This window comes from Egretta garzetta, unplaced genomic scaffold (genome assembly GCF_000687185.1).
Source record: "Egretta garzetta isolate BGI_Z169 unplaced genomic scaffold, ASM68718v1 scaffold287, whole genome shotgun sequence".
Classification (NCBI taxonomy): Eukaryota; Metazoa; Chordata; class Aves; order Pelecaniformes; family Ardeidae; genus Egretta; species Egretta garzetta.
The window spans coordinates 3139344-3164904 of record NW_009260435.1 but is presented as its reverse complement, the minus strand read 5'-3'; the positions used below and the strand labels follow the sequence as shown (position 1 = coordinate 3164904).

Sequence of the window (25561 nt, the reverse complement as noted above, 5' to 3'; positions counted from 1 at the left end):
AGATTACCTGGGGATTTTCTTGGGAATCAGGGGTGGTGATGAGTGGCTTGCTATTTTCTGTTCAGAGCTCTCTGGAGACTTTTCCTGGGTTTCTCCTTTGTCTTTTGCCAGAGCACCTGCGATAGCAGACTCTGCTCCACTCTTGGTCTGATGGTCAGCCTTTGGTTCCGCTTGCGCCGGTTCACATCTATACATGAAAACAATCGACGGCTTCTCACTGGAGTCTGACTTTGCCTCACTGAACCAGTGATGACGTTGAACTGGAGGAGGGGGGAGCATATGTATAACAGTTCCATCAAGACCCACCAATTTTCCTTTCTCTCTTTCTTTCTCTTTGTCTTCCTCATCGTCAGTTTTCCTGCGGCGGAAGAAGCTCTTAAACGATATCCAGCGTTTGGGTTTTGCATCAGCAGCTCGGCGACCCTCTGAATGAAGGATTGACTCAGCCTCTGTCGACCTGGTAGGACTGTTTGGTTTGGTCCAGTTGCTGAAATGTCTTTGCAACAAGTTACTTGCATGATAGGGTGAAGAAGTGGACCGTGGAGGAGGAAACGGCGGTGCTTGCTCTGTTTTGGGACTTGTGGTATTTGGGGTAGCTCTCACCAGCTTTGGAGAGTGAATGGCAACTGGCTGTGAAAGTGACTCTTTCTGCGTTTTAATGGCAGTGTTTTCCACCGCCTTGGATGACTCTATTTCAGACTGTGATGTAAACAGAGATTTGGGTCGTACCAGGGTGTTTTTAGTAGCATCTGCATCAGGGGGCAAGGAATACAGTTCTTCCACGCTACAAGACTTGGGTCCAGACTGAGGCGTTTCTGGAGGAGACTGTGGAGGCTGGATAGAAGCCACAATCTGTGAAAGCACTGTGCTTGCATTCTCTCTGCCGCTGCCAACAGAAGCCTCTGGTGTTACGTCTATTTTTGCTGCAGGCTCTTGTGTTGTCTTTTGAACTCTTGATGGGGAGCTGTGGTCAGAACTATGACTTCTCTGTGGTGATATCTGACTTTTACTGAGACAGCTATTAAACTCTTGGACCTTTTGAGCCACAGAACCCAGCCTGCATTCAGAACTATTAGTCACCCCCTTCGCCGGGGAAAATTCAGTGGGATTACTTCCTACGGCTTCAGTCATTTTGCTTTCTGTTTCTATTTCTTCATATGTGTGGCTTATTACACTAGTAGTTTTATCTTTGATGGATAGCTCTCCGCTGGTCCCTAGAAAACTTTTGTAGATAGCAAGGTTATCATACGCATTTGGATTGATTACAATAGGAACTTTAATAGCATTTTTGGAACTCTTGGCATAAGTGGGCTCATCATGAATGATAATAGGAAAAGGTGGCATGCCAGCATTATTGTAGCTGTTGAATTTTATCTCAGATAAATTGGGAGACTTAACTGGGATGGTTTTTGAGGAAATATTTGTAGCTGTAGGTGAAGTAGGAGCTGACTTGTGGCTTGTTTTCCTGAGAGGAACAGAAGGTCCTGAGCTGTTAGCAATTAACTCCACCTTGGGTATCTTCTGTCTTGGACTAGTACTAGAAGTCCACACTTCTTGATATCTGATTGCACTGGATTTTTTCAGATTGGTATTTACTCGTACAGGTGATGCTGCAGAGGATGTAGTAGGTGTGCCTGGAGTTCCTGGTGAGCTTGGGTTAGATGATGTATTTTTGATTTCTGAGGTTTCAGTCTGATTCTCCTTACATTCATTGGTCATGGCACCTGATACATCTACTATGGTATATGGCTTGCAAACTGGTTGTTCCATATTCACCACCCTGTAAGGCTTAGCTTGCTCTTCCACAGGAACCAAATTTATAGTTACAGCTTGACTAGCAACATCTGAAGAACTTTTATTCTCTTGCTTATCAGTCTGCACAGCGATTTTGCCATCCTTCTCTTCCAGTCGAAGTGCAAGGACTGCCTTGTGAGTTTCTAGACTTTTCGGAGCATTTCTGGGAGCTTTTGACACATCTTTCACTTGCTGATTATCACAAAGACTTTCATATTCTGGTTCAATCAATTTGAGGTCCTGAGGAGTACTAGGGGATAACCCTCCATTACAGAGCTTCTGTGAAGAACTGCTGGTTGTTCCAGAACGAGACTCTTCTGTCAAAGAAGAATCAGGAGATGTGGAATCAGAAGACACCATGCTCTGCATGCTCTCTTGCCCATAAAGAATCACGGTCTCTTCCCCATAACCATTCAAAATTTCATCATAACTGTCGTCATAATCTACTGCACAGATCCGCTGGAGAGACTTGTTCCTAAGGGGCACGGTATTCCACTTTTTGTCAACACAGAACTGAACAGGAGATAGGGTGTTAGCTCTAAAATTAGCAAAGCGAGGTTGGCCCCTCATACGAATTTCCATCGCTAGCAATTCTTCATCACTTTCATCCCAGCTCTCATGCTCTTCTTGCATGCTGCCAAAAAACGTGTCATCCTCACTTTCGTCTCCGCTAGAGAACTCCGGATAACAGAAACGTCCACCTTCATTACTTATGACTTCAGTGCTTCCACTCAGAATAACATGCTTACCCTGTGAATCCTTCATTCCACCCATCATGCAGCTCGGAGGGATCTTTCTTTCTAATGATCTTTTATAACAATTATTGATTCTTCCCAAGAAGGTTTCTCTTGAGTTTGTTTCATTTCCAGTTAGCTGAGGTGTGGTATCCAAACCCGCAATCTCCTTCAAAACTTCTGTCAGTCCATTATTATTGTTACTTGGTATCTTACCTACACCATCACTGTTGCCGTAAGGCCTATGAACATGGCTGTAGCCTTCAATTTCATCTTCGTTATTATTGTTCAGTGGTTTTTTGTTCAAGACAGCTTTGTTTCGGTTCCAACCTGCAGGCACTGATTTATTCTCACAATGGTCTGGTGTGCTGATTTCGCCACATACACCCTGCCCATCTACCACCATCATGGTGGGTTTCACAGCTATAGTGGGTTTCTTTGCCACAGGTGGTCGGAAATTTCCTGTATTTCTCCCACGATGGCTGTTACTTTGGTTTGCATTGGTTTTCAGATTTCCATGTGAGAGGGTTTTTTTTTCAGATACTGAGGGTAACTGATGCAAGCTTTTGGGCTTGAAGCAGTTCTTACATTCACCAGGTTTCCAGACGTGTTCAGTGAAAGTGTTGCAAGCAGACATCTTCCCAGAGCTTTGCACTTGATGCCGTGCTGTTCAGTGCATGGTAAGAATTTCATCCATATGTTTCCACTCTGTTCACTTAGTATGGCTAGTGTTTTGAGCAGTGAACATTCTGAAATGCAAAAGAGAATGAGGATAAGAATGGGGAGAAAACAGGTTGATCATTATACTTCGATTTTCTACGCTAGGAATGACACTGAGTAAGCAAGTAGCCTTTTGCTGATGTCTTAGCTCTTTTTACGTAAATTTACAAAACTGTGTAACTGAAATGCAAAAAAAAAGTTGCAAATATCATTCTTCTCATACATAAAGAATTAAAACTTCGGCAGCTAAGCCCTATATTACTGAAAGCAGTGGTGATGACTGAGAATAGACTAATTCTCTTGACTAGTTCAGGACCATTGACCTTTAATTTTGCCCAATAAAACAACTGCTAGGAAAAGGCTAAAACCCAAAGATTAGCACACACTGCTTTCAACACAACTGCTTAAACGTGAGTCAGGAAAGTAAGAGTATGTTTACTTTCTGAAATGCAATTGAGATAATTTGTTTAAGCTTCGAATGTGAATGAGCTCAACTTAAGGGACAAAATATGTTCAAGCAATTCCAAACCCCGCCATTTTAGCACTTTTTTCATCAGAGTCAAATTATAACTGGACAGGTATTTTGTTTGAAGGGATGGGCTGGACTGCAATCCTGGAAAAGTCAGATAGAAATGCTGGGGAAGCCTTTCTAGAAAGTCCCTGTTTCTTCTCCTTTAGCTTACAATTGCAGCACTAAACTATTCTTATTTCCTCAAAACAAAGCTATGGATTTTTAGTCCCTGATTTGTTTCACATGTAGCTTTTCTACCCCTCCCAACAGTTGAAAAAGAATTGAAAATCTCTTTCAAAGTGAGCCTTTTTATTTCCTGAAATGATGAGCCTTAAGTAAAAATCAAACATGAATCTGCTATGCCTTATAGTCATTGGAGTATCCAGGGCTTGAGAGCCGCATGAACATTTTAAGCCACAAGTCTGGTCTCTTCGTCACTGTTGCATAACTCAAATTATTGGAGGCATTTTACTGGTAAAAGAAGCTGTATGCCCACCACTATTTCTGTTAACACAGGCATTGAAAATCACTAATTTTATATTCTTGGAGGCTTTGGGTGAAATTAATATGTGCTGATTGTGTATGTACACTGTAAGGGTACTAATAAACCCATTCAGTTAAAGACAGCTCTCCATAGAGCCTGTGGTTAGTAACTCAGCAGCAGGATGGCTATGCTGGAATTCACCACGGGCGCAACTGGTTTTCATCAGTGTAGCAAACAACAGAAGGCATTAGTAAAACTGACACTTGTATGAATTTGTCAGTCTCCTCACGTACTGCTCTGTGTTTTGGCAAAGGGCTGTCCTACGCTGGAAAACTCGATTGCTCTTCCAACACCAGATGGGGCTGAAGTCTAACTCTATTAGAGTATCTTCAGACACATTCGTGGTACCAGGGCTATCATATTTCATATGCTGACTAAATATGTTTCCAGACAAAGCTTTGTGCCAAAAAATCGGTGCCAAAAGCTTTCTCTGTATGACCTAAGAGATAGAAAGTCTGCCAGACAGAGATCTGCCCAAACTTTCAGCCTTTGTTTTACATATACAGAGCAAAACGCCTTTCTATTTTTTTGATCTCTGCCAAGTTTTGTTGCCTCAACACTTTGCAAGTCCATATATTGTAAGCAGAAAAATTGTATTAAGAAATAAGTCTCCTAAAATCAGAGACCAAGTGAGCGCGCACATAGTAGAATTATTATACCCTGGTTAGCTCCTTCCTTTCATGTATTTAACAAATAAAGGGAGTAAAGTTACACTAATGGGAATCTGAACCAAATGTTTTCTTGGAAAATATATTTCTCCATTACATAAAACCTCTGAACAAACAATTTAAACAAAAGGGTTAGTGCATACATTGAGGTTTTTAAGATTTAACTGGGTGGTATTATTTCTCTGAAATTGCACAAACTGCACTTGCTCAAGAACCCTATCACAAATCAGGCAGGTTTATGGTGTTCCAGGCTAAGCGTTTTCTGCTAATAATGCTGGGGTAGAAATGAGAAAGCACTCTATTGCACACCTTCCTCTGAGTACACTGTTGTGTTTTACCACTGGCTGTACTTGCTCTCATTTGCTCACATACACAGATAACAACCAGTTTTCCTCTAACCCGAATGACTGCTACACTCAACATACAAACACAAACTACAGGAAACAGCAGAACCACAACACAACACTCCAATCAGAGTAAAAGCAACGGCATGGTCATAGCTCTTGTGCAAACATCCATTCTATGTCCCAGGAGTACTGCCTGCAGCAGTCTGGCTTAAAAATAAAATACATGTTGAGGTGTCCCTGTAAATGCAGACATGTAACCCATACACAGAAAATACCTCAGAAATTTATAGATATTTTAGATCTCTTGCACTTCAATACCTAATGGAAATAGTTTTAAACACAACCACGCTCTCTTAATGTGATTTTTAACACAGTCTGTGGAACAGACAAGAGCTGCTGACTTCCCAGGTTCATAAACTACATCCAGGTTTCAACTGGCTTTGGCACCTGTGGGAGGAGCAGTTCCTGTAGTATGCTTTGACACTGCCTGCAGCTGTAACAAAGAGGAAATACGCACCTTCAAACCAGAGGAAATGTATGTTTAAACCAAACAAAAGACTTCCAACATTGTGCTACTTCTGTACTTAGCACTCCTATGCTATTTGAAATTAAATTCATAGTGACCTTTATATGTCTAAACAAGTAATTGCATTCTAACAAAAATTCAGTAGTTTCTTCATTGCTGTACAACTAAAAGTGATTTTTCAGATGCTTTCATTTCCCTTTAAAGAAAATTTAATTTACTGTTTCAACTACAGATTCCCTATTATGAGTGATAAATATAGTGAGAGTGATTATGAGTGATAACAGAAATGAAATCTTTCAGTGTGAAAAAATGTAAAACGTTCTTCATGTGTTCAGGCTACTGCTTCCATTGCTGTTAAACAGCAGCAGCAACTTGGCAGGGGGCAGCAGAGTCCGCTGAAGGTAATGAAAATGCACACAAATACAACAAGAAAAAAATACCCAGCCAGTGTTCATGTCTACTTTCGTACCCCACTCTTCAAAACAAAGAAGGGCAACAAGAGATCCAGGCAGTCTCACACCAGACCTCTTAAGCTGCTATAATGATCAAGTATCTTTGCTTCCTTAACTCCCCCTGCTTCCACGACAGCCCATTTAACTGCTAAGGAACAGGAACGTGTACCCTGCGGAGCTCCTGGCTCTTCTGAAATGAGTAGTTCAGGTGACAGAGCTTACTTGAAGATATTCAGTCTCCGCAAAATCAAGGCAATAACATCCTAAAGATATTAAATAATACAAACCAGCATTGGGCTTCTAAAGAAAGTGTTAACAGTAAATACGTAATATCAACATTGTCCATTTCATCCCTGTATCTCAAAACCTTTATGTAACTTGATAAACACAACTATTCACAATTTATACATGGAAACACTGCAGTGCAATGACGCTAAGTAACTAAAATTCACCAAATGAGTCACAGTGACAGGAACAAGTACAGACAAGTTCTGCTCCTAATGTGGTGCTGCAGCCAGTGGATCGTGGTACTTCATTCACTAAACGGTTGAGTCAGCACAGATAGTTTATCAGCTTTAAAGGCCAAATCACTCTGCGTGTAAATGAGACTAATGTTCTTCGTTTTGGCAGACAGACAACTGCACGCGGGAGGGCTCGGTCTGGCCCTGTTAAGTTGGTATCAAACAAACAGAATCACACCAGCGTATTTCACTTTCCAGGTCAGAGGGAGAAGATGACAGACTCAGAGTTGCAGTACAGAGATGAAGCAATCAGCTGAGAGAGCCTCATGGCAGGAAACCGAACCTTTGCATAGAAACGCAGAAGTATTTTTGTGGCTCTTATTTGTGGACATCATCTTTGTCGAGTGCACAAAGAGAGGAATAAACATGCATTTCAGGCATTTTCCCTTTGTCCTAAGCAATTTCAGGCTGGCGGGTCTCCCTTAGATGCATGCTGGCTGAATCACAATGAAGGCCTTCTCCAGTAATACTTTATACTAACATAATCCAATTAAAAGGAACTTAATTGGTGTGCAACATTCCCTACAATTTCAACATTTTAAAAATGAATAGTCTCAGTAAGTACCAGATGGTGACACGCACTAATTAATCAGGCCTGCTCAATGAATGAGCATATTAAAATGAATGCACCTATTGGACGTGTTTTCAATGCTGCATGCTGCACAAAAACTCCCCTTAAATGAATGCCTGCTGTATTACTGAGCAATATGCACAAGTGTGCATTTCATCATCTGTAACGCTATCGCTCTTTGGTCTCTTCGTTAGATCACTAGATACTTGGCACAGATTTCCTTTTGTTTGTCATCCTCCAGGAATAAGTCATTGCTATCTGTGAAAACAGGCCTGCGATTTTTATGCTGCAGAATAAATTGCATCAATCAGCCTTCTTATCAGACAACAGTCCAATAAATGGCTATTGAACAACCCACGAACCTTGCACCGTTGGCAGGCACATCATCCTCAAGACTGAAAAATTCAGCAAGGGGAATCCAGCCTAGGCTTCCTCTGTAGGACTGCCCAAACACCACAAAACCACTATGGCTTTGTGGTTTTGTCTGAACCACTTACAGGGTTCTGGACAGTCACTGATAATCATAAACAATGGCATAAGTCTAACAAGAATAAAGTGATGGTTATTCTTTGTCAGTATCTGATTTCAGTTTCCTTTGAACTTTAATATAATTGTAAACATTTTAAGAGATTTTTTTGAAAAACCAAAATGCTCCAACTTCACACATACTGCCCTGCTTGGGTGACAATGGGCTGCGGAAATGCTCTGTCTCCCCGAGAGTGTTGAGACTTTCTGACTCAGGGCCACTGAACCATCTAGCACAGGTAACTGGGACCACAAACAAATGTGACTTGTGCTAATTAGGGTTTTTTTGTCCTTCATGCCATAAAAAAAATTTTCTACTTAAATTTTACATCATTTGTCCAACTTCAAAGGAAAGCAAAACCCCAAGTGAAGGTAACTGCAACATCTGTTAGATACATGACATAGAATGCAGAGAGAAGTCATGGTCCCAATTTGAAGGCATGTTGAGAAATACACTCGTTTACATTCAGTACCCAGGAGCACTGTGCTTTGAATAAACTTGCAGCATATATTAATGAAATGTAAATCAAGGGGAAAAAAAGAGAAGAAGAAAAAAAGATGCTACATAGAACCACAGCAGAGTTTGGAAAGAAAAGCTAAAGAATCAATATTAAAAAATGTGAGCAGCACTCTCACAGATGTATTTTTGTAGTGACTCACAATTAGATGAAAGATCAAAAAATAGACCCTCTTAAGTGTGAAGCCCAGCTCAGTCACAGCATGTACTTTACATGAGGTATGCCGGGAAAAAAGTTATGGACCGCCACAATTTTATTCCCAACATGGATTAATATTCACCAAATTGTTGTTACAAGCCAGAACTGTGACTATGGCAGGTAGCAGGGATGGAAATTTCCATAAATGCTGGGCATTATCATCTCTGTTAAGAAAAGTTCTATCTTGTTACAAATAGTTTTTTCTTTTGTCCTTCTGGTCAGAAACCAAGTGCCCTGGTAACTGTCCAAGGCCATAAAATAACAGTTCTGCAGAAAATGCAGTGCATCTGCAACGGCTACTGAGAGGCAATGACCTAGACAAAAAGGATGCCACTTAGTACCATGGTACTGTGCTGCAGAGATACAAGGGGGGTGATGGATGGAGAGGACAATCACTTCTGCCTGAAGTATTGAAAAAAAGAACCCCCTAGTTGCAACCTTGCTGCAAGACAGTATGAAACAATCAGGAAAACAACTTTAAACTATTTCTGTTTTTAACCTCCCACATGGTATTTTCTGTCATTTAAAGAGAGTTTAAATTACATAAATATTTCATAAAATTAAGTGAGTGAAAGAAACACTTGAATGTTTTTTTTTTTCTACGTAAAACCTGTAAGAATAAAACATGATAGAAATAACCAACAAACTGGAGCAAAACCCTGCCTAGGGCTAGGCAATCGGTAATGCTTCAGCAGAAAACAGGCATTTCTTTAAAATTTACTGAACCCAAACAAGATAATGTCACAGAGCAGGAAAAAGGCAAGAAACATCCTCAGGATCTGCTCAGGTGAACTGATCAGATTCTGCATCAACACATTGAGAACACAGAAGACAATAACGAGGATAAGCTCTCACATTTGGTGTTGAGGCCCAATAGACTAGCCAAGGCGTGCGTTTGAGTACCAGCTCTTCTGAGTTCCAGTAATAAGAAGAGATTCTTAACTGGAGAAAAAGATTAGAAATATTTTTTTTTCCTTTTGGAAAAAAAAAATCATTTGGCATTAGTAAAACTTAAATTTATAATGACCATTCAGACATATATATATGAGATCACATTACAATGATCATTCAGACAATGGTGCTCAGTGTATTCTTTAGGGATACTTTTTACTTGCCCAGAAAATTATTTTCGTATCTTCCTTTTTTAAAGGAAAACCCCACTAAGACAAGCCTGACTTACAAATACATTTACCTTGCTTCCTAAAAAGGGCTGTGTACAACATTCCAACATCTAGCAGCAAATTAAGGGTAGGCACATCAGCTGACACGAACAAACGTGATAACGATAATTAAAAAAAGTTCCTCAATTTCAGTGCACTGCAATTTGTTCCAACTGTATTTAAGCAAAATTATGAGAACTAAGCCCTTCACAGCACATTAAAAATACGCTGCTATGACTATACCTTGACCAATCTAATTACCTTTGATTTACCTTCCCCGGGCTCACTTGAAATCCTGCCCTTTGATCTTGTTTGCCCCTTGCTTAAGCACATGAAAACATTCAGAATAAAGTTTACCAAACCTTTACTAAACCTCTCCAGAATGTTTTCACAATAAACAACAATGAAATACCTGAAAAACATGATACTGCTTCTCCAGCTACAAACCCCAGTAAAGTGTTGTGGTTATCCTTCTGCTGAGCACAGCCTGAGAATGAAAACAGCGTATATTATCGCTGTATTATTGAATCCCTCCGCTCTGCAGCTTCCATTAACTTAAAGCTCTCTCCCTTGGACTACTGCAACCTCTGGCTCCAAACATCTTTACGCTGAACACCTGATGCAGCAAAACCCACAATTGCCAAAACTGTGATAATTTCAGTTTAGCAAAGTAACTCGCGGACAGCAAAATACAAAATAGTATTAGAAAGGATATGAAGGACCTTACTAAAAAGTAGCCAAAGACAAGCAGAACGCTGTAGTATCAGGAGCAGGTAACTCATGAGAGAATTACTGGATTGCAGCCAGTGTAAGAGGTCAGCTACAATACAGAAGATAAAACACATTGCAGAAAAGCCACATGATCACTCTCCATCAGGCTCACACCCCCCCACCTCCCCCCAAGGTCCTTATGAGTTATTAAATAGGGACTTGAGATAATCACATTGGAAAATAAAATACTAGCAGCCAGTATAAAAAAAAAAGAGATATTAAAAATACCTGATAAATTAAGAGCAACAGCACAGTCGGGCTGGCCTGTGTAAAGCCAAGAACTGTGGAGAAACTTGAGAACCAGGTGGCTGAGCTACACGTGAAATTACATGTCCCTTTAACATCAGAGCCAGTATGGCAAGCGCAGTATGCATGGGACAGTTTATCATGACTTCTGTGAAGGAAACTTGATCTTCTTCCTCCCAAACAATGAAATGATGGGCAAAAGAGAAGTAATGATTTTATTTAAAAGTTTGTAAAAAGTTCTCACAAATTACTAACTGCAGGGCATGCAAATGGTGCAACAGAGTACGCAAGGCAACCAGCAGATTACATGCTTTCAGTGTAAGAAAATCAATGACGTGATTTACTGAATATTGTGTTCAGTTCCATTTCTGACATCTCAGGAGGAAATGCAGCATAAAACAACCACAAAAATATTTTAAGGGATGAAAAGCTTTCCATATTAAGTGAAACAAAAAGATTAGGATAGTTTAGTTCAGAATTGAGACAAATAAAATAATACTATATTAAATGATCCATCACATAAAGAAAATAGACTGGGTGTTTCCATTTAGCATCTGTCTCAAAAAAAGACCAGCAAACCCAATGCAGCATATTTAAACCAGTCAAATGAAAATTATTCCATATAAAATGGTCCCGAGACAAGCTGGACTGAGATCAAGAGGTCAGCTGGATTCAGAAAACAGTTAGACTTTGACACACACAGGATGAGACACCGACAGTTGTGTTATGTGTGGTAAATCCACAGCTTCCAATTTCAGTGCTTGAGCAAAGCATTAACTATTTGAGCTGAGAAGAAAATTGGCTCATTCGCAGATTATTCCTTTATTGTCCCTTAGGAAGTCTGGGCAGCGTGAAGGACAGGGCCGCTGCTGGAGCGCAGGTGCCAGACAACAGCCCGCACCACGTCACTGCAGTCCGCTTCCTGGTGCGGCGCTGCGTGTAAGGTGCCCTCACATGATATCGTGCACTGGTCGTCAGTCTCTTCACACTCGCAGATCCTGTTCTCCCACTCCACCAGATCTCATGCACCACAGATCCACAGAATACAAGACATTGCTGTAAACATTCCTGGTCTGTACTCTCCCATCCAACCCTCACTACATATCCTTCCCATCTCTGTATGGCATATCCCCTTTGTTTAGGATTTTACCTATGGCAGCCTGCCTTTGGCAAGGCCCTTCTCAAAATTAATCTCTTTAATAACAATTGAGTCTGATTTTTCCTTTTTATCAGATCCTACTCTTTACTTTCAGTGTTTTTAGTTTCACAGAGTAAAATAACTAAATGGTGAAATAATACTAATAGCCCATTATCTCCCAGGGTATGGCCTTTCACTTCTCCCACACTCGCTTTTATCCCTCGTGTGCCAGGCTTCTATCTCAGCCCTGGAAACATTCTTTATGTTCATTTCTACTTTTTATGACTACACGATCATGTTTGATATTGGGCAACTGGGACCTCAGGCTATAAACTTCTGGGGCCACATGTCTTGCAATGATCCACACAAATCCACAGCAATGTGTAAGATGGTGGTAATTACAAAGGTAAGGAAGCCAGATGGGAGTCTTACCAAGGATTAGCACTGCTTGAATGTTGTCATACTACAAGATAGAAAAATCAGGATAAGATGACAAAAGAATGATATAGAAGGGATTTTTCTCTACAACTAACCAAAACAATTTAGCTTTCGAAGACACATACATTGCTAGTTTATGGTGGAAAACATAAACAAAAGTAAGTCACATACTGATATCTCAGTCACTACTCAGTGGAGCAAGTGCCTGGAAAGGGCTTGAATCTTGTAAAAACTCCTTCAGTTTCCTATTCCACAGCAACCATCTCCTCCCACTGCCTTCCACTTGCTGCAGTCATTTTGCCTTGTTCCTTGCATCTGCGATTAAAGGCAGACATTCCAATTTGAGGATCTCTTTGATAATCTTGAGAAACTAGCTACAGGTAATTTTTTGGCCATCAAAGCTAGTTCAAGCAGCTTATTCTCACTCAGGCTGTTCTTCTAATTAGTATGTCATTTCTTCATCCCAATGAGCTACTTTACCAGGCATGATGAATGCAAGAAATTTTAATCTGCAGTCATAAGCCACTGTAATGAAACGAGCGATGAGCTGCAAGTCAGAAAAGTTAAAAGATATTATTGTTTACTAGTGCTGAAGTTAAAAAGGAAACAACAGTGATGCTTTACAGCAGATACTCTTAGGTACTCCTTATGTTGTGCCTAGAATCCATCCCCATAAAAATGGAAAGCCACCACTGCAGAGAATGGTACTATGGATATAAAACACCATGATAGGTGAAATGTTTTTCAGAAAAGGAATTAGCAGATACTAAAATTGTACGCTTTTAGCATTCATAATAAACAATAATTGTTCTTTTTTTACTTATTTTGACGATTAAGCGTTGTGTCTCACTGTCTTTTAGCATAACACCCCCCCAGACACCAGAGTTGTGTTCTCTGCAGTTTCTCTCTGCGTTACCACAGAACCCCAGCACCGCAGGGGTTGGAAAGACCTCCAGAGATCATCTAGTCCAACGCCCCTGGCTAAAGCAGTATCAGTCAGAGGTAGGAAAAGACACTACTCCATAACCATGTGTGCACAGGTCCTCACAGAGAACTCAGCTGTACAGTCAAAACAAGGCTTCTGCTAATACACAGCCTTCTGCTGCTTTGTACCATTTGGTACCAAGGTGGATTTACTGTAATGGTATCAAATACAACTACCTACATTATAAATGATTCACCAAGTGTAAAATCCTAGTATGCTTATAACAGCAGTGGAAACAGACCCAAAAGCCAAGAAAATCAATACCTTACTTCATTTAAAAGGACTAACAGCCCAACACAGGGCATCTAGCAGTCAGTAATCATCTTTTTAGGCTACCAAAAAAGACACATGATGTAGGGTGGGGGGGAGGGGAAGGGAGCCAAAAAACCTGTGATTTATTTTAGTCCACAAAATCTGATTCCATACTTAAAAATAATCCATACATGGAGGAGCTATGCAGTGAAGGCATCATTAAATGCAATCAAGGACAGAATCAGAAAGGAAGCGTAATAGAAATTGTGTTAGTTCTTATCTTTGCATTCAGTGACTGTTTTTTGCAGCTAGGGAATTTGCTCAATTTACTTCCTGAGTGAAGAAATACCCTTCGTTGTCAAAGATAGATGTTTAAACCTGTCCAGTACGTACACCACTGTGATCTTTACCCTAATGCTGTAAGACAAGGAAAGGGAAAGAAGGAATCGCTTACTGCTTCTGAGAAGGCTGACTTAACACAGGCAAAGCCTACCCTAAGAACCAGTCTGCTGTGTGGGCAGCAGGAGCATCTGGCTGCATCCAGCCACTTAAAAACCAGAGGTGGCTTATCACAAAGAGCAGCATCCAGAGCTGAGCTGGCACCCCCCTGCCGCTCCCAGCCTTCCTGCAAGCCCAGGGTGCCCGCAAAGCTGTTCCTTCCACCTACAACAGCCATGCTGTCAGAGCGCTCAGGTACTAATTAAAAGGCTGCTGATCATACTTGAAGCCTAGCCAGTGCTCGTTCGTGGGTCAGGACACAGTATGAAACAAAACTGAAGCATTGTAAACAAGATCTAGCAAAGGAAACAGAAAGAAAATCAACATGAACCTTTGTTTTCTGAAACGGTACTCTTCAATTCATTCTTTAGTTCTTTACAGACATAAATGTTTTCCTAAAGGAGTTGATTGCCAAACAATTTTTGCTACTTATACTTGACAAAATCCTAAAAATGCAAAGCTTTTTCTATCCAGAAAAAACACAATGTGAATTTTCTAGTCTTGTAAGATGACTCAATACTAATCTACAGGGACCCGAAGGTAAAAGCAGAATCACACTCATCTGAATTCTTTACCTTTCAAACAAGGTTTTTCCCTCAGTATACTTCATTAGCACAGAGGGCTACCACGAGTCCACCACTGTGCAGGAATGGATTTCACAGAAATGCCCATGCTAAGCCCAGGGCAATTACATTCTGTCACTGCCAACCTGAGTAAAACAGGAAAGGCTACTATTACCTGCCATCTTGGAGGGTCTTGAGGGAGGTTTTATTCCTGCCATATGCAACACTATTTTGAACTAAACTGTTAACAATACTAAGAACCAGTCTAAGAGAAACCGAGAGACCAATACCTACTACGCCCCCGTCCACGTAAGCAGCATCACCTTGCAAGGCAGTAGCAATGCTCTTCCCACTGCTCCCTGCTGAGGTTCTGGGCTCAGTCTCTATCAATAGGTCAGGAGACAATGTAAATGCTCCATCAAATGAGGAAAATTGCTCAGGGATCTAAATCACACTTCCCCAATACTGCTTCATCAACACTCTGCACAAGAAGGTGATGTGTATATGCCAGGTCTCCCAAGAACAGCCCACAGCAGAGACTACATGCTCTCTGTAGTACTTAATCTTGCAATTTATACAGAAAAGAAAAAGTCTGCACAGCAGATTTCAAGGTTATGGGCTCAAACATGGCTTAATAACACATGGTGGTGTATGTTACAGTTAAATAAACAGTATATGGGATCCCAACTGTCAGTTAAATGGTGAACTGTAATGGTAACTGCAACAGCTATGTAACACAGTGTTACTTATTTCTTTTGCCTCGTACTTAAGCAGTACTATTGGTTCTACTTTGCCTTTAATTAAAAAATGAGCAAATTGACCTCTCAAGTCTCCTCTGTAAAATAAGCTGCTCAAACCTTTAATCGCTAGTGACTTTTGTGAATTGTTACTAGCACCCTTGGACTGTTGCTCTCTGAAAGACACCACAGCGTCCCTGGAGCTTCACACTGGTGACAAACACAATGGAAACAAACCCTTCCTACTCTGGAAATAGATTCCTCTGCCTGTGGAGTCCAGGCACTGCCCTTTTAAGTGCAGACTGTTATCCAGAACTCACGCTAACCGGGTGGTCATGACTTCCACAAGCTTCTGAGGATCTTTGCTTCTCTTGGTGGAGTCAGCGAGCCTGGTCTAAACTCTTCATTCCCAGTTTACAACTGCACATGATAAATACAAATTATTTGCTCAAGCCTTTTTTCAGTGTAATCAGTGAGTGTCTCTGCTTTCAAATTTCCTGCTCTCCCTATGTATATTTTCTTTCAAGCTACTCCTAGAAAAAACCTTGACTCATTTTAGGACAAAGATTAATACATAGCAACCCATGCCAACCTGGTAACAACCACCTACGTACAATAAGTTTCAGACCTATCACCTACAGCCAAGGCCTAATCCACACAGTATATACTGCATTTTTATCAGTTTGGTTTCTAATAACAATATAGCAAAATATGAAATGAAATTAAAACATACTATCTTTAAAATTTAGCCTCTTGTATACTTGTTATACGGAGATACCTACTCATCGCTCACTAGAATTCAGCATCTGGAAAGAAGACAGAGGCGCATGTAGAAGAGAAGACACATGGTTTTGCAAACACAATGACTGTGTTTTATTTTAAAGCTATTTTAAAAAGGAAACCTTCTAGCTTGCAATAGCATCAGGCAGTTATTCAACAGGAAAAAAAAATCCGAGCAATTTGCATAAAGATTCAAGGTTTAATTTTTTGGATTTCCACAGAGATTTGTAGAAATATTTTTTGGCATAACCAGAAAATTATTCACTACGAACTTCACCTTCCATGGCTGTTTTAAGTACCCCCTACTCAAACAATTTCTCATGTAACAATCACTCAGAAAAGCGTCAGCTTTTTTAAGTCATCTGTTTTAAAAAGCCTTTTGTTAAAACCAAGTATGTGAACAGTGATCTCAAAGCCTTCATTCTGATAGAAACTGCAATATGTCAAACTCTATAAAGGCAGCAGAACTATGTTTGGATGCCAGAATGCAGTACACAAAAAAAAATAAAAAATTAAGTTATGAGATTCAATAGTAGGATATTTATCACGTCTGTATGGGGTTATAGGACTTGGCCCCTGTGAGGCTTCATACAAGCATGCTCAGAAACTGAAGCAGATTTGCTCTGCACTGTGCAGATTTCTCAATATATATTAATATAAACATTTTTGCTACATATTTTTTTCTCCTTTTTTCTGTAGAGAGCAAAATAATTTCTTTACTTTCCCATGGTATTGCAGGGACAAAAGAGATCAAAGAGAAGAGAGTAAAGACACAAAAAAGCTAACAGCATTTCTCAGAAGGCACCAGTTATGAAGAGCAGCTTCATGCAACCTGGCGTGGGGAAGCAGGTGCACAGCCAGTGACACCCGTGCCACTGCAGCGGTGCTTCTGCTCCGCTCCGGCTGACTGCGATTCTGCTGCCAGCCCCGCTGCGTTTTGCCAAATGCGGTTCAGTATCAACATACTGTACTGCTGTTCCAGCAGAGAATTCTTCCAAGCCTGATATAATTCAACATGATTAGCTAAAGGACGGCTTCATAACGCTAATTAGCATCATGTAGTCAGAAGACAGACTATAGGCCTGTATCTCTAATGTCCTATGTTAAATTTGTTCTCTGGACATAAAAGACTGGTACATTAACCACATTTTCACATTTTTCTTTTCAGAGAAGCCTGGATGAATCGTAATGCACACAGATAGTCCAAAACACTCAGCAGATGATTTCACTTAAATCTCAAGTAAGACAAATTAGACGAGATCTTCAATCACTGCCTTGGGATGTGTGGGCGATGTATTACATTTTACAAGTAACGGCATTTGGAAAAATTCAGTTTTCACTCTTCAGCCACAGTACGCTTTTAAGTACATGCTAAAACTTGGAGAAATAAGAACTGGAAAAGAGCAGAAGAGAGACTTCACAGAGATAATGAGATGGCTGCTTGCTGAAATTAGGCAACATCATCTTTAATGTCTGCAGTGCTGAGCTAAAGAAGGAAAAAAGCAAATTCCTCATGCTGCCCGTGCATTCCCTTTTCGCAACGTAGCTGTTCTGCAGTAACCAGTTCTAAGAGATGAAGCTCTAGCAGTAAGTTTGCTACTTGAAGGAGGGTTTTTTATTTCATAGGGTGTGATGGAAGAACTAGTTTGAGGCTATGTAAAAGTAATAAAATAAATTCTGCCTTAAATCTCCGTAAACCTTTAATATGCCAGGATCCATAGACAAATGAAAGCCTCAAAAGATCTCTGGAATCTTACTGCTTGGTATGCCTGTTCATTTCCTGGTGCACACTTTATTTTTACACTCTAAAAATAAAGTGTAAAGAAAGAAATTAGGAAAAGCTGTCAAACTTTTTTTAAGTCCAATTTCAGTCTTCCCCATGAAGAATGTGATTCAAAAACTCTTGCAGTTACCATTGTCCAAAGACTGTAATTTTTTTAAGCTGTTTGGATGGATTTGGTAAGGTATCCCACAACAATGTGGCCAATACCTCTGTTTTCTTGCAGATGCAAACATTGGACGGTTACATCAAGATTCCGCATTACTACTGCTGCTAAAGATACTCGATCACATCTCAGGTGAGTACATGCTTTCCTTGCAGAGGTAACCAAGTTGAGAATCTTATGTGTTTGAAGGTTACACATCAGGTGGCTGGCTTAAGAGTTTTGCTAATGGAACTAAAGCACAACTGAGAGTATTATTTTCCTTCAGTACTGTTATTGTAATATATGGGGATAAATGTAATACTGCAAGTATACAAAACATTAATTGAAACATAAACTGCTTGTCGACATTCAGTTCTCTTTCTGTTCTCCTTTTCTAATCGTGAAAGTGATTCTAAAAACTGCTGTGCCCAAAACATTTGGAAAAGAAACTGAAATCACTATCTGAAAGTAAAGTATAGTAGTAGTTAAGGTTACATAAATAATGCTGCCTTTAAAAATATGCCTGTGTAGTTTGTATACTGTAGTAGCAGAGAAGTATATATTACACATATTTATAATCACACACACACACAAAGGAAGAAATTCACAAGTATGAAATACGTTGGTGTACTTCTGAGATCTTCACACTGAGATCTACAAGATGTACGCATCACAGGCAGAAAGCTAAAATAAGTGTGGCTGGATAAAAGAGGACTTAAAACTGAAAAGATATGATAAAAACCTCCCAAACCTGTAAGTAATGAATCCCAGGAAAAATTAATTTTGACAGCCAGCTTATCTCAGTGAAAGATGTAAACCCACTGAATGTTTAAAACCTATTTCTACAGAAACCAGTCTATCAGAATATAGCTAGCAATGACATGCTAAAGCCCCGCTAGGTGCTTCTGGATACCTGTTGTAGCTGACGCCACGTGAGATGATATGGCTTTGCCCACAACCGTGGCTTTAGGAACGATGGAAAGTTAGATGTAATGTTATGAGGAAGGAACTTCCAAACCCAGTTCTAAAATGATCTTCAGTTTTGATAAACCAACAAACTCTATTCCCCCCTCCCTTTTGCCTATCTCTAAAGTCTTCTTTCTCCTCTCCTTAGACTGCTCATGTGCTTAATCTGATCAAAATTCTTTAAGGACGTCAAGGGGATAAATACTGCTATTAACAGCTACTGGTTTCCATTTGGGTTTTAGAAATGGGCGCATTACACCATGAGGCATTCTGTACAGTATTAGGTATTCACAGGACATGCTGCTACCAAGAGACAATGTGCAGAGACAATGTGCAGAGGAAGAAGTGGAGACGAAAACGTTTTCTGTGTTAACAGGAGGATCCTCCAAGTGGAGTGCGCCCCAGGGCCATTTAATTGTTCAACAGTGTTAGTATTGCAAGCAGAAGATATTTAACCCTGTTTCTTCCAGGACCAAAGGGTATTTTTCCAGTACAGGTAGCACATTTTGACCTAGCAATTTTCTGCAACTTAAAATGTAAATGATGCGTGAAAACTGCATTCTTATTAAATGTTAAATACAAGCATTTTAAGAGAAAAGTAGGGAAACAGAGCAATGACCTTGGGTATTTTGCCATCGCCGATAACTGCAGCCCTACAGCCCCGAGGAGCCTACAGTTCCTACTGATCTGCGATCAAATGAATAAAGAGCAAGTGCAGCTTCAAAAAAATTATGGATACTTTATTATGTGCATTCAGAAAGAGACAGCAATAAAGCACTGCCTTGCTAAATGTTATAAAAGTTCTTATAAATATTCATGTGCAGCATTTGTACTCTAAGCATTTAATAATCCTTTAGAAAAAAGGAATGGGGGGAAGGGGAGAGGAAGAAATTACTGTTTCCTCAGTTCCAAAGAGTTCAAGGCAACAGAAAAGACAAACTCGTGCACAAGTGCTCTGTAAATTAGACAGCACCACAACCAGAAACTTACAAAGAGAATTTCTTCAGGTAAATTTTTTTTATTACACCTGAAGTTTTAAAATAGTTTGCAGGTACCAAACTAATGGCTTTTTCATCATTGAATTATTTGAATTTTGATTATTTGAATTTCTACATCATTAGCTTTTGAAAAACAAGATTGATCTGTTGCTTCTGACATTTGTATGAAGATGGCTTTAGCTGGCTGTACCTCTCTGCATTTTCAAAACCCCCCAAAGATGACCCTAACAGCACCAGATCGATAGGGCTGCTTTGCAATGGCGAGGCACTGTGCAACTTGGAAACTCAATCCACCCCTACACGGCTGTTGTGAGCTAAAATAGCAAGACTGAAAATCCTGCCATCACCCTTCGAAAGCACTGCATTTCTAACTACATTCTGTGGCATGCAGCCTCTTGATTAAGCCTCTCTGACTTAAAGTTTATCAATACTACTGTGAATTAATACAGATTACTGTAATACATGCTGACAATACAAAAGCCTGTTCACAAGTGGCTTGTGCACAAAAGGGAAAAGATACTGCAAAACAGCTTTGATACAGAATTATAAACCTAATACAAGAGCTAAAAGTTGTAGAGTAAGAACATCTGAACTCCTCAGCAAGCAGAGACAGCCGTGAGTGACCAGCTTCGGCCTCCTGCCTTGCTGTGATCCTGCCTCCACGCCAGACCAAGACAAACGACACTGCTTCTGACATCCTTTTACCTACCCTTTTGTACCAGGAACGTCACTTCTTGTCTGAGAAACACACGCTACACTACAGCTTTGGGTATGAGTATCTTTGCAGTATCTTTTCAGATACCACACTCAGGACATATGTCCCCATTCAAGATGCTATATTGAGAGGAATAAAAAAAAGAAAATCTACAGAGATGCTTATTAACGTAGACCCAAGTCCCTCACACATCCCTTAGCTGGCAAGTAGACCTAGTGCTGGCTGAACGGGGTGGTAAAGCAACATTAATAGCGGAAGAGGCTTATTGCTACGGCACTTTAGGCTCCCTCTCGCATCAGTCAAATCAGATTGCTGTCAGATGTACCTGACTCTGCTCTCAGGTGTATCGGACAAGTCTCAGTAGAGTTATTCCAGGCACAAACCATACTTAGAAATACAAAGCAAAATGAAAAGTGGTGCTGCCTTTTACTTCCCTCAGGAAAACTGCCTCTTGCAAATGGTTTTATCATTTTCATTATATCCCATTTGATTTGCTTTACCATCTTGACTGGAACAATAGCGAAGACATAATAGAAAAAGATTTTTCCACAGGCTGGTTCTAATTACATTAACTCTCAAGTGAGATAGGACATTTAAATAAGAAACAACAACTGCAGAGTCTGAGGTAATAATGTACCAAGATACTAGGCTTTTTGAGAGTACCGTTAAAATGATGCGTTGAACATTACAGTGTACTCCAATCATGTTTCAACACAAAAGCCATTTCTTCTGTGGCACACTGCTGCAGAAAGAGGGTGAGCAGTTATTGCAGTCAAGGTTCAACTCCGAACAATTATGAAATGTTATCCCTCATGCTGGAAGTTACGTAGCCCTTTGTAACACAAAATGCATGATACATGCTTAAACTTCTGCACGAGGTGAGGCAGCTGGGAACACAGGATCACCGTAGGATTAATCACCTCATGAACCCTAACGCAGAGTTGAGGAAGTTTTGAAGAGCTCCTGGACTTTCTTGCAAGTTGTACCTTTAATGTTTTGTCATGACAATCAAATTCTCTTTTAATGTGTTTGGAAAACGTACTGTCTATAGATTGCTGAAAACCACTGAAATATAAGCATGCTAAATGGAGACCGTGGCTGTGTGGTTTATAAACACTGTAAACCCTGTCCTAGTTCTGTAGGTTGTGTGTTTAATGCTACAAGCCACTGCTCAGCTGTGCCTCCAGTACTGGTGCTTATGGGACCCTGCAGCAAATGCCCCTGCTGGACACCAAAACTGAAGACAGGGAACTCTCATGGGGTGGGAAGGAATTTAATTATTTCCCCCTGCTTCCCTTTCCTTTGCCTAAGCGCTAGCCCAGGCTAAAGGGAAGGAGAAGGGTGGGCCTGTGAGAACGCAGGGAGGACAGGTCATCAATTCAGTAGACTGACTCAACTCATATCAAACCATGTGAAAGCCATTCTACGGTGTGATTTCCTAGCGTATGGCTAGGGCTGAAACAGTTATGTACATACAAATGTGGGTATCAGCTACTTATCTGTTCAGTTGTTTTTCCATAGTTGTCATAGTAAACTTTCTAGGAAATTATCTAGATACTGAGGATTAAGACACTTACTTTCAGTCAATACACAGAATCTGTGATTCTAAATTCTATGCTTAGAGAATATTAACATTCACAGCAGCAGTTCAGCAAGTGGAGCATTCTTGTCTAAATAGCAAAACATATATTAATTCCCTATTAAAAATGTAATGAAGTACACAAAAGAAAATTGAAAAAGTTTATTTCAGCACACAAAATAAAATCTGTTTTCTTGTGGGTATATTCTACACTTCAGACTTGCAAGACTAAAAGTGCACTTCTGCACTAATTACCTATGTTTGTCTCGTGAACAGTGGCACAGCACTGAAGAATGATTGCTCACATGCAGAACACTTAATGATCACACTGCAAAAACATTTTCTAAATGCAGCTCGGAGATATCTGCACAACCACTGCTGGAGATGCCTGTCTGAATAGATGTAAATCTGAAAAGAAAATGCAGACAGATATGAAGGTAATCAGGAACAGACATGCAAGTATTACTACCTAGGAAAATATTTTATTTGCATTTAATAAAGGAGGAATTTAACTTGTACATCTTTCTCTGTCAACTATTAGTTTTGTTAACTTCCTTTGGGTCCTTATGCTTCTAAGACATTTGCAAACTAAAATTAGTTGAAGATGCTCACCTTCATGTACCGTCACCATTCCTCTCATACTGGCTCTGCTGTTCTGACACCTCTGAAGCAGCTCAGCTTTCAAACTGCAGCAAATAAACGTGCGGATGGGGGGAAGAGTGGTTTTCTGCCAGGTCAGCAAGCTGAATGGGCTCATGAAGATAAGCACTATGCACGAAACACTCAGACTGAGAGGGGACGACACTGTGTGGCCAGGAGCAGCGGTGAGGCAGCTGTTGTAGCTCCACCGCACCCCAAGAAGTGGTGGTCAGTAGGGATTTTGGCAGATGAAGAGTAGCAAGTTTTATGAAGGCACGTTAGCACCATTCTTCTGTCCAACAGATTCCCTAGGGCCAAATGTTTTCCTTGGGAACTGAGAGTAGCTCAGGTAAATCACAAGAGAGCTGACCTTGTTTTACCTGTTCTCAAGATACAGACGAGTGTACTTCACGTGGGGCTATGGACTGGTACAATCTACTTGCAGATGCTCTTGAAATTATGATGTGAATTGCCCTTTTTTTGCACAGTTCCTGGCACATACCTTCCACATCGGATACTGCTGAAATACCAATGCATAATTTTACATGCAAACTAAACAAAAGGCTATTTCTTCCCATAAGACAGTAATGATTTGCAAACTTGCTAGTCTTGATTGTGAGTTGAAATAAAGGCTGGTAACAACAGAGGCTGCACAGGTTATGATGACTGGAGCACTGAAGGGAGAAAGCAAGATGAGGAGTGTTTCCTGAAGCTAGGACATCCATAAAAGTGAATGCCACTACTGCAGTGCTAGTAATTCAGCAGCATAAGGACAAAAAAAAGGGAGACTTACTTCAACAAACTGGATGTGATATATCACACTTTTAGTGCTGTATCTCATGGCTACTGAATTATTGAATCTTCATTGACTGTTTTATGTCACATGCGCTCCTGATTTGCTATCCCAGTTTCTTCCTACACAGGCTGGTGGTCTCTCATTAAGACACAGATTTACAGAGCACAGATTTCCGATTTTATAGAACCCGCTGTGCTTTCTAAAGATCCACCTTTTCTTCTAACCAACTGAAATAACTATTTTTGGCTAGGACTCCTGGTGTTTGGGTTTTTGGGGTTTTTTTGAGACTTACAACGCATATTTCAGTTGGACCTCTAAGGATGTTATTAGCTATTGTTAGCAAGAGTTGCCCGTACAGCCTCTCCCACCATTTGCCCCCCTTTAATTCTTTGCGATCCAAGTACTTTTATGTTACAGGAAATGAGGACAACAGAAAGCTGCAGATCCCATGAATGTAAAAATTGTCTTGAAGGCATGGAACAATTCAGCCCTAATTACAGCCAGCTGGAGTCTGCTCTCTTTGCAGTGATACTTAGATAATTGACCAAATACTGACTGATGCAAGACTCAAGTATGTCACTACCACTCAGATATTCAAGGTTAATCTTTGTATCCATCACTGAAATCAAGCTTAATGGATATCATCAGCTCAAGTCTTGAAAATCAGTGACACACAGGCATACAGTTAGGCAAGGATTATTTTTTCTTCAGCAAGCTTGATGTTATCTTTCTTTAGCTGCAGAAGAAATGCGTTTTCCATTAAAAAGGCAAACTCATACATTTTGATTAATTTAATGTCCCTTTAACACCTGTGCATTCAGCCAGTCTAAGCCCCAAAACTTGAATACACTGATGCAATAAAATGAACCCAAAAATGTTCCGACAGGCAACATTATAGTAATAAACATTTATTTCTCACAGTATGCCATCTTTAAATTTGTGGGGTCTGTGTTTCTTCCTAAGTAAGCTTTATATGGATGCTGAAACCAAATAGTACTACACCAAAAGTCAAATATACTGATTTGACTGCCAATACTCTGAAACCATTACAAAAGAGGATGGCAGAGAGAGGGCTCAACAAGTCAAATATTTGGAAGGCTAAACTGCTAACGCACTACTTCTTCTGCTTGTAATGAAATACATTTTTAAATTGATAGGTACCTGAATGGTACTTGCAGCAAAGAACAAACCTGAAAGAGGAAGTCAGTACAAACAAGAGAAAGTCGTCTTCCCCAATTCTATTTTCAGCAGTCCTTTCCCTGAAAATACCATTTTTTAGACAGATTCAATCCCTCTGACTGGTTATACAGCTAGTTAGTGCTGCACTGATCAGGAGAAAACATTTTGTCACTGGTTTTTATCAAATGGTAGCTCCTGCGACTTTTTCTTCTAGTTACTAACTCAAGAAATCTACTGTGAAAAACTGGAACTATTTTAGCCTGGTAAAGATGTTTGTAAAAACAGCAATACACCCCAGAAGTTGTTGGTAAAGACCCAGCGCAATGAGAAACATGACTAATCAGTAATGGTTAGATCTTGGGCAGAGCTATAAAGAACACCACCATGCATCTCAGTAGCATACTTGCAGCGTTCTTAAAAAATCTGGGTGGGGAGGCAAGAATCTAAGGAATCTGGAATAGCGATCCTTTACATTTTGTATTTTATTTGTCCTCACACCTTCTTATCCAGTATTGAAAAACAAACAATCCCAATTATGTTTGCACGCTGCCTAACATCCTCTTTCAG

At 40.2% G+C, this 25561-nt stretch overlaps 1 protein-coding gene across 8 annotated transcripts in view; it reads right to left on the bottom strand.

Moving 5' to 3' along the window:
- Positions 1 to 25561, bottom strand: part of PEAK1 (pseudopodium enriched atypical kinase 1) — an 80613-nt gene that overhangs the window by 31880 nt on the left and 23172 nt on the right. For 5 of the 8 annotated variants that reach the window (XR_004842655.1, XM_009643929.2, XM_009643930.2 and 2 more), the window contains exon 3: positions 8 to 3277. Coding sequence is in view for 7 of the 8 variants with exons in the window: in XM_009643929.2 (XP_009642224.1) it covers positions 8 to 3165 (3158 nt within the window). In the remaining variant the exon portion in view is untranslated. Of the gene's footprint in view, positions 1 to 7; positions 3278 to 9484; positions 9572 to 9821; positions 9904 to 12862; positions 12908 to 22635; positions 22789 to 22992; positions 23186 to 25561 lie in introns of those variants that run through there. The other 3 variants (XM_035899426.1, XM_035899424.1, XM_035899427.1) reach the window with 3 other exon arrangements.